Genomic DNA, 9,452 nt, shown 5'->3' with positions numbered 1-9,452 from the left:
TCATGCTCATTTTAATGAGTAAGAATGAAAGTTCTGCTGTATTTATTGCAAACAAAATTCCGCGATATCTCCCGCGAGTCACGTCAGGCAGACTGTAGCCTGTCTGTCCGGGATAAGCTGCCCTCTGTTGTAGCTCCTCCCGGCTAGCTTCTGAAGATCACGTTTACGTAGAAAGCCAGACCAAGTCAGACTCAGTCGATCTCAAACACGCCTATGACTTAACCCTTACTGTCAGCCGGGGAGGGACTTACCACTGTGTCACCATGTCACATGACCTTAAAATATCGCGGGAGTCTTAGCCTGCAGACAGATCTTGCAGTTGCCTGCAGTTGCCTTCCACGATCTGCACGAGCTGAAACACGCCCTCATGACGTCAGTTCAAAGATATGATAGGGCCATTTGGGAGGAATCTCCTCATGACGATTTTGACAGGTGTCTCATGCTGCTTCCTTATGAGTTGGAATATGCGAAAATGAACAGAAATCGAAGCATGATGACGGATGAAATAAATTCTTATGATGTAGTTTAAATAAACCACTGTTGTACAGTTAACAGGCCTGCATTGTAGCACATAAATTCAATATAAGTGTTTTCCCTATATGTGTGTCTATCTATTTAGCCAACAGCAGAAAATAACAGAATATCCAAACGTTTTAAGTTGGCTAGCCTACCATTGTTGCAGAAATCACATATAAGAAGGTATCCCTTCGATTTCGGTTCATTTTCGCATAATCCAACTCATAGAAGCAGCATGAGACACCCGTCAAAATCGTCATGAGGAGATTCCTCCCAAATGGGAATGAGAGAGGCGGTTCTCCCCTTATTAGACATTCTCTGAACACGCCCATAAACGGGCTCTGGTGGTTGTGACGTATGTTATGCGCCGGAAAGCACCAAGTTACCACCATCCATAAACAGTTCCCTGTGGTAATGGAGGAGATCCAGCCAGAGTGCAAACTAGCCATGTCTATAAATGACTACTGCAGACTTTGTAAAAAATACTTAAGGTGTCAAGGAATCTTAAATAGCACAAAGCTAATATTCGAAGTCAACCCTACAGATAAATATGGCAATATACTTAACCATTTGTCAAAGTTAGGTATAACTCTACACAAGACGCCGCTTCGTTCGAACAGAGCCTGTCGGCAATGCTGCAATGTAATTGTTAGGGCATTACGCGATGCTGAAATTTTGAATAAGTGGAGGAACCAAGAACGTCAAGATGAAGAACCGATTTCAAACGACAAACGAGTTCGAGACACCGCTCCTCAGATGCCTGACCAAACAAAGAGACATCTACGACGCTGTCGAAAGCCCTCTGCAAAACGGTAGATGGACACAAAAATAAATAGCCTGTTTGCCTATAGTATTTCCCTTGTGATTAAACATCCACTGCTCTTGAAGTATGAAGAATGCATTTGCAGCCTACACGTGTATCTGTTATTGTCGTACATGTAGGCTAGCCTATTTTTACACTTAAAGTCTTAAACAAAGATCCCTGATTACTAGCTCCGCTTTAACCCTCTCTGTCTTAAACTGTCGGGCGCCTCAACAACTGCTAAAGAACTTTCTTCTGGTATCAAAACAGCAGACAGCAAAACCGTAACGCCCTCCAGAGATTGGCGAGGTCAACAAGACGTGTTGAACACCACTAGAAGTTGGCTACACTACCCAATCTTCAGGCCATTTTCACCAGGAGATATCAGTCCAGAGCCCAGTCACCCCAATAACATTCTTTGTGCTACAGTCTGGGAAATGTCACTTCCTGAAAGCCAGTGCTGAGAGACAGAGAAAACAAATCCACCGTCTGTTCGCATCTTGAATGAGGACTGTACTTAAAGCACATGACAAAATCTCAGTGCACTTAGTCATGCCCATCAGATCGCATAAGTATACTTATTTGACATTCATACATACTTATCACAGTAACATTTATCTTCAATTTATTTATTTTATTTATTTTGTTTATTTATGTCTACACAATGTACTGCAGGCCCGGGGTGGGTAATCGGGAGAATCCCCGATGGGCCGCTTCACTTTTGGGCCGGTCGAGGAAAAATATATTGACGTTAGTCTAACTTCTCTTAAAGTAGGCTACACGTTCCGCATTCTGTGCATGGCACCGTTGCCTCTGCATGGGTTGTAGCCTACCGTGTGAGGGAGTTCTCCCCTCCCAAAAAGAGTTGGTTGGGTCCATATAGCCCGTCTTTTCCAAAACGTTTTCTCAGATACGGATAGCCGGGCCGGCCCTACAGTAGCCATAAGCGTCAGGAAGGATGGATGGTAGAAAGAGGCCAGGAGGGACTGAAACGGCCAGGTAGATGCTGCTAAATGTGCCAAGCTTCTAGATTAGGCCTACAGACAAAAGTGGCAACTGGTAAAGAGAGATGGCCTATAGGCAATGATTATTAGCAGTTATTGGGCTAATATTGGACGTTTGTAGCGGTGTCAAGCTATTTGCAAGCAACATATTACATTTCTTAAAATATTAGCCTTTTATCCGATTCATAGACTTTGCAGTATGCAAATATTAATAACAAAACTGAAGTTTGATCTGTGTAGGTCTATGCGGTAAAAATTGTAGCCTCTGAGCAGCAGATCAACCAGTCGACCACTGAAAATGATGAGCCCGAAATTAGTGATGAGGAGGCCATGACTACAGGGAGGGACAAGTAGAGAGGATAAATTAAAGTTATTTAATGTAAGAAGGACCAAAATATTTATGCTACTTGATGAACCTACAGTATATGCCTTGTTTGCTTAGAAGAGGGTGTAGTATGGAGTAGGCTAAATCACCAAACAACAATATAGCCTACCCATGCAAAAAACATGTAGCCTAAACATTAGTTCAATATGCCTCTTTGTGGTAGCGTGGGATAGGCTACATTTCAAATGCTTTCTTTCTTTCTGTTTTTGTTAACTTGTGGAATATTTTTTGTTAACTTCTCAGTTGAAGTGAATTAATATAACCTTTACACATTTGTTGAACCATGGTACTAATAAAAACTACAGGATAGTAAGAGCTGAAATGTTGCTTCATTTATCCAATTGCCACCACTATGGAAAACGTGGGCCGGTCTTGGGCCTGAAACTCCCGGGCTGAAAAGTGGCCCCACTCCGGCCCTGATGTACTGTATACACTGCACATTTAAGCCAGAGGGCCAAGCATTAACACCTGAATGCTGCACTTAGAAGATAAACATGTTATTTTAAATGATTTCATAGCAGCATAATCTCTTAAATATAAGAAGAGTAAACAGTAGGTGTACACTGTTTCATCCATTAAGGTATATTTTATTCCAAAAACTTTCTGGAAACAATATGGGAAGATTCAAAGTCCTGAGATCAGCATCACTTCCAACAACTACAAAATGTCAAGTGGCTGTAACCACCTCTTCAATTGAAGTCACACTGATGAGTGTGAACATTGTGTTTTGTAGCAGAATGGTTGATGGTGATTTGTTCATGGAGTGCGTGGAGGAGGAATTGGAACCATGGCAACAGATACACGAGAACAAAGAGCCTGAAAGGGGTGGGTCATTGCAGAGCATCAGAACTGTAAAACAAGGTGTTTTGTCTACACATTATAGCATTAGAGTTCAGTGATGAAAATAGACCTAATCATTTGAGCTTGGTTTCTTCCCCCTTAGGACGGTTATTTGAGAGGTGTTACAATCATACACAGCATAGTTCTGTCATTCTTATTAGCTTCAGATATACCAGTACCACTAATTTCAGTCTGACTTTCTTCATAGAAGTAAACCCCAAAATATCACACCAATTAAGCAGCATTTTGGAAATTGGATTTGTAAATGGGATGCATTTTGCCATATTTGTAATTGCCTCTATGAATGTTAACAGCATCAGATAAGGAAACTGTCTCTTGTCTACCGTCTTTTACAGTTACTGGAAAGCCTGCAGTGGTGACTCGTGTCCTTGCCCCTGCCCCTGTCTTTGCCCCTGCTCCAGTGGCATCCACTCACGTGGTGCTCTCAGGCCAGGCTTTATCTGGCAACAGTGGCAGTAGCAAAGACACTGTGTTGTCACTGCTCAATAACACACGTGAGTACCTGTGAATACCTATGGCACTCTTCAGGTCTGCTGCATGTTCTACTTTGCACTGTGCAGCACTAAAGGGATCAAAGGCATTAAGGTGTACATCTAGACGGAGGAACTAACAATAGTCATGGGTTACGTTACAAGGAAGGATGCACATAGCCTGTATGAACTTGATGTTCCTAAATTCCAATTTCCATTGGGATTAATAAAGTATCTATCTATCTATCTCCTTTTTAATTTACATAATAATGTGTCTACTAAGTGAACATATGTAAGTGATTATATAACAGTTAGATCCGGTCAAACTATTTATTATTAATTTCTGATTGGACGAGAGGCATTCCATGCCTTCGGCCTCGTACCTACGGCTGAATTACAGCCATGGAGCTATCCTTTACCAACCCCTCTCCCACTTACAGTGCCTTTAGAAAAATTAGTAAATGTCAAAATTCTTCAAACAAATTGTACTTTCATGAACACAGATGCATTGGGGACACAGTACATTCTATTCCAAAGCAAAACAATTGGGCAAAGTCATCAAAACTTAAATGATAATAACGATATTTCATAGAAAGTCAGAAATGCCATGTTCAAAGAAATAGCAGCGTTGCCATCTTTCCTTGGAAACTCAAAAATGTACTGTACAAACTAAGAAATTCTTGATAAGTGAACTTGGCTGAGTATCCTAAACTAATATTTTGTTGCAAAACCACGGTTTCTGATAACTGCTTCACATCTGTGGTGCATGGAGTCAACCAACTTCTGGCATCGTTCAACAGGTATTGCAGCCCAGGTTAATTGTACTGTATTCCACAATTCCTCTTTGTTTCTTGGTTTTGCCTCATGCACTGCACTTTTTATGTCCGCCCAAAAGTTTTCTATGGGATTAAGGTCCGGAGATTGTGCTGGCCACTCCATCAGTTGAATCCTGTTCATATGGAACCATGCTTTTGCTCACTTGCTGGTGTGTTTCGGGTCATTATCTTGTTGAAAGGTCCACCTCAAAGGCATTTCCTCTTCAGCATGACCTCTTCCAGTATGTCAGACACCCTGCAAACACCGAATTCAAGCCACAGTACTCAGTGAAGGCAATTAAGCATGGTAGTGCAAGCATCATGATATGGGGATGTTTCTCCTACTACGGTGTTGGTCCTATTTAACGCATACCAGGGATCATGGATCAGTTCGAGTACATCAGGATACTGGAAGAGGTCATGCTGCCATATGCTGAAGAGGAAATTTCTGATCCATGATCCCTGGTATGCGGTAAATAGGACCAACACCGTAGTAGGAGAAACATCCCCATATCATGATGCTTGCACCACCATGCTTAATTGTCTTCACTGAGTACTGTGGCTTGAATTCGGTGTTAGCAGGGCGTCTGACATACTGGAAGAGGTCATGCTGAAGAGGAAATGCTTTTGAGGTGGACCTTTCAACAAGATAATGACCCGAAACACACCAGCAAGCGAGCAAAAGCATGGTTCCATATGAACAGGATTCAACTGATGGAGTGGCCAGCACAATCCCCGGACCTTAATCCTGTGGTGTCAAATTATAATTAACTACTTCGTAATCAGAAGAATTATGACAAAGCAATAGAATACTGCAGAAGGTGTAGCTTTAATCCAACATTGAGTATGGGTTCGCGAAGCCAACTACTAACATCCTGTCTTACACAGCTTATATACCTCTTTCCAGTAGCATCACTTGTTTTGACCACTCAGAATAGAATAGAGCTCCTATGTCCTTCTTACCTCTTTTGGTAATACATATGTGCCTAGGTATTTATTCTATTTCTACCAAGGACCTTTGACCTGAGCTGAAAGCTGAACACTGCTAGGGATGTCCAGTCTCTTCTATGCATTCACTTCCTGATAGGTAAACCTCTGGGCCCCTAGCTTATGCTATATTTACCCCTGCTCTTTCCCCAAACAGAGGTTACACATTAGCCCAATGTATAGAACATCTTTTAGCACTACTACAGAATATCTTATCAGGAGGCTTTATAAAAAATCCACCACAATCCCATAGAAAACTTGTGGGCTGACATAAAAAGTGCAGTGCATGAGGCAAAACCAAGAAACAAAGAGGAATTGTGGAATACAGTACAATTAACCTGGGCTGCAATACCTGTTGAACGATGCCAGAAGTTGGTTGACTCCATGCACCACAGATGTGAAGCAGTTATCAGAAACCGTGGTTTTGCAACAAAATATTAGTTTAGGATACTCAGCCAAGTTCACTTATCAAGAATTTCTTAGTTTGTACAGTACATTTTTGAGTTTCCAAGGAAAGATGGTAACGCTGCTATTTCTTTGAACATGGCATTTCTGACTTTCTATGAAATATCATTATTATTATTTAAGTTTTGATGACTTTGCCCAATTGTTTTGCTTTGGAATAGAATGTACTGTGTCCCCAATGCATCAATGTTCATGAAAGTACAATTTGTTTGAAGAATTTTGACATTTACTCTTTTTTCTAAAGGCACTGCTATTTTTTTGAGCACAACTGTATGTCATATTGCTTGTGTGATGTGATTGTGTTAATGTGATGTAATCTGTGCTCCCACAGCATCTCTCCTCACCCCCATGGCTTCAGTTCCGGTCACAGCTCTGCCTTCTGGTTTTCTGCTGGTTGTAAACCAGTTGTGAATACCAATACTTCCTGTTACTTCAAAATGATGAAGGAAGAAGGAAAACTGCTCCACAAGATAGCAGTGCAGTGCAGTGTCCCATTGTGCTTACGTAGAACTCTTCAGACTATGATGGATGCTCCATTTAAAGAAAAACAGTGTTTTACTTTTCCATGATGGGGGTGTATCCTTTCTCTGACCAGTCCTTGGACTTTCCTGGCCAGGATCACTGCAGTGAGAGGCCAGGTTGGAGCTGAAGTTGTTGCCAGCAACAGCAAATGTGGACAGGTCGGACAAACATCTCACATGTTAAGCATTGTGAGAAAGAAGCAGGCCAAGGCAATGGACATCAGTCACAACAGTGCCATTTGAAGACGGAGAAGTAGATCTCTGTTGGAAAACAAACTGTTGACACTCACTTTTGAAATTCAGATAATGTCAAAAAAATAAAAAAGGTATCTCTCTGAAAGACGTTTAGATGAGATAGATGTTCAATAAAAGATACATTTCTTTTCTTAATGTAGAGTGCATGTTTGAGTTGATGTAAAATCATACATTGTTGAAGACCGTTTTAAAGCAACACCAAAGAACTTTCCCTCTGTCGCACGCACGCTATTTGTTTATCCAGCACCGGCTTTGCAAATAACAATGTCCACAGACAAGGTAGAATATTTTGCATGACTTATAAAAGTACGATGTATTGCGACATCAGATCCAAGTCAAATTTGTAGTTTCTTATATCTTATTCCATCGAACTACAGATCCGCTACCCGATCTGGCAAACTTACATAGTGCGGTTATAGCCGATATGAGGGCTGCGAAGTGAATGCAGAATTGCCGTTGACCCTGTTACGAGTTGATGAACCACTGAAACGATTTTGGAAACATTATTTTAAGGTACAAAAAACTCTTTGGTGTTGCTTTAAAACCACACTGCCCTTATTCCATTTTATAATAGTAGACCTTTCTTACTGTTCATTGTTACATAACATAAAAGATGTGTAACAGGTGTTTAACACAAGTTCATAGATGTAGAACAACTTTGTTAGAACAAAATGCACTCCAGAGAGTAGAATTTTCTTGCATACGCAGTTCCTCACAGACAGAAGAGGATGAAGTCAAACAGTATTTCTAACCAATATGCATTGCATCAAGATCAGATCAACGCTGCATGAAATCAATTGAGCCTTATTCACATGGTGACTGACTTGAGTAGCCTAATGATCAAGTATTCTATATCCTTAACCAGTGCCGGACCTAATACATTATTGATTTTATGGTATTTACATAATGAGGGCAAGCAGCTAGAGCTGAATGCTGACTGACCAATTGGTAAAATTCAAAAAGGGAAGATCTGGCAAGGCTAAAGCCACTTACTCATTTATGACTATGGTTTTCAGGTGCACTAACCACTGAGTCTGAACGACTGACTACAGGTCTACTGATGTCCTACTGCTATTAAATGAATTGGAAAGCCCGTCCTGGAGCATGGTGGTTGACTTGGCCATTGGAAAGTCATCAGGTGTGTGACATGAGGAGAGTGTGTGCAGTCAAGTCGACAGGTTTTTTTTGTTGTTGTTTAATCTGGTGTGTGTTGTTTGAGCCAACTGCTTAACGTCTGAAAGACACAAACAACAAAATGCTAAATGTTGTCTTGAATTAACAAGATAAGAAACTCATTCAGACGGAGCAAGCTCTCTGGAGAAGAGGACATTGACCAACTTGCTCTGTCTGTAGCTAACCAGTGAGTTTGTCGAAGATCAGATCATGGAAGTAAATTTTTCCAGAGAAAAACTGGCATTGTATGTTTCTAGTAAAGTTCATGTAGTTCATGCCACCTGGGAATGAATCACCCTGTGATTACTTTGTTTTTCCAACCGTAAGTGTTCATGTGCTTTGTTGTCAGAATGTGTGAAAAACATAGCCTGACGAGCCAGACCCACATTAAAATGTAGGGTCTGAGCACTCACCGTTCGCAGTGCTCAGTCCGAGGGGCGGGATAATCGGTTGTCTTTCAAATTCTCTCTACACGCAATAGGACAGCGCTATGAGTCCCATGCATTTCCCACCAGCGGAGCTAGTTGGCTAGTTCAAACTTTTGCCAACTTAATAAAAGCTTAACTCGTGTCACACTGTTCGCCAACAGCAACATTATCGTATTTGTTTTCAAGTAATAGGGAATTCAAGCCAAACCGTTGCAACTCAATCATTATGTTAAGCCCGCCTAACGACTACACGATTTGATTGGCCTGATAGAAGTTTAATTTTTCGAGCTCACAAGCCAACAGAGAGTTGCTAGACTAGCCCTTGCTGCCGCTAGGGTGCGTCTAGATTTCTAGGCTATGAAAAACATGGATGCCACAACAAAGGTTAAAACATACACTCACTTATATTAAATAAACCACTGCATTTGCTTAAAAATATTGTGTAAGATGCTTGTGAAAGAAAGATATGCAGCATTCAAGTGACAAAAACGTAGATTCCCAAGTTCACATTAAAACTGTTGGTCATGAAAGACCACATGGACTACAAACGAACTACAACATGACAAAAAATGTGATGACGAGCCCCTAACTCGGCAACTCATGTAGCAAAATCTAGCCCCAGTTTCCCACCTCTGATTCCTACATGAAGCGACGTAAATGGTGACGTTTTCACTGGGTAAAAGGTTTTTCCGATGCCCATGAACATACGGCAAGATGTTGGGTCTCCGAGGGGCGGGATAAACAGTTGTCTTTCAAATTCCCTCTGCACG

At 41.3% G+C, this 9,452-nt stretch overlaps 1 protein-coding gene across 2 annotated transcripts; it reads left to right on the top strand.

The window, feature by feature from the left end:
• Positions 1-754: 754 nt before the first annotated feature.
• Positions 755-7,216, top strand: LOC121721062. Of its 2 annotated transcripts, none has more exons than XM_042107646.1 (4): positions 755-1,328; positions 3,444-3,532; positions 3,904-4,062; positions 6,637-7,216. In XM_042107646.1, the coding sequence occupies exons 1-4, from the start codon at positions 874-876 to the stop codon at positions 6,714-6,716; spliced, it is 783 nt and encodes a 260-aa protein (XP_041963580.1). In that variant the 5' UTR covers positions 755-873; the 3' UTR covers positions 6,717-7,216. The 2 variants fall into 2 exon arrangements, with proteins under 2 accessions (XP_041963580.1, XP_041963579.1); XM_042107645.1 differs by having other exon boundaries at positions 763-1,328; positions 3,441-3,532.
• The last annotated feature ends 2,236 nt before the right edge of the window (positions 7,217-9,452 follow it).

This window comes from Alosa sapidissima, chromosome 10 (assembly GCF_018492685.1).
Source record: "Alosa sapidissima isolate fAloSap1 chromosome 10, fAloSap1.pri, whole genome shotgun sequence".
NCBI lineage: Eukaryota > Metazoa > Chordata > Actinopteri > Clupeiformes > Clupeidae > Alosa > Alosa sapidissima.
This window is presented reverse-complemented; position numbering and strand designations above follow the sequence as displayed.

Coding starts and splice junctions, on each gene's coding strand:
- LOC121721062 (XM_042107645.1), top strand. CDS start 874: ATGTTATGCGCCGGAAAGCACCAAGTTACCACCATCCATAAACAGTTC. Junction 1,329..3,440: donor CGAAAGCCCTCTGCAAAACG/GTAGATGGACAC, acceptor TGTGTTTTGTAG/CAGAATGGTTGATGGTGATT. Junction 4,063..6,636: donor GTCACTGCTCAATAACACAC/GTGAGTACCTGT, acceptor GTGCTCCCACAG/CATCTCTCCTCACCCCCATG.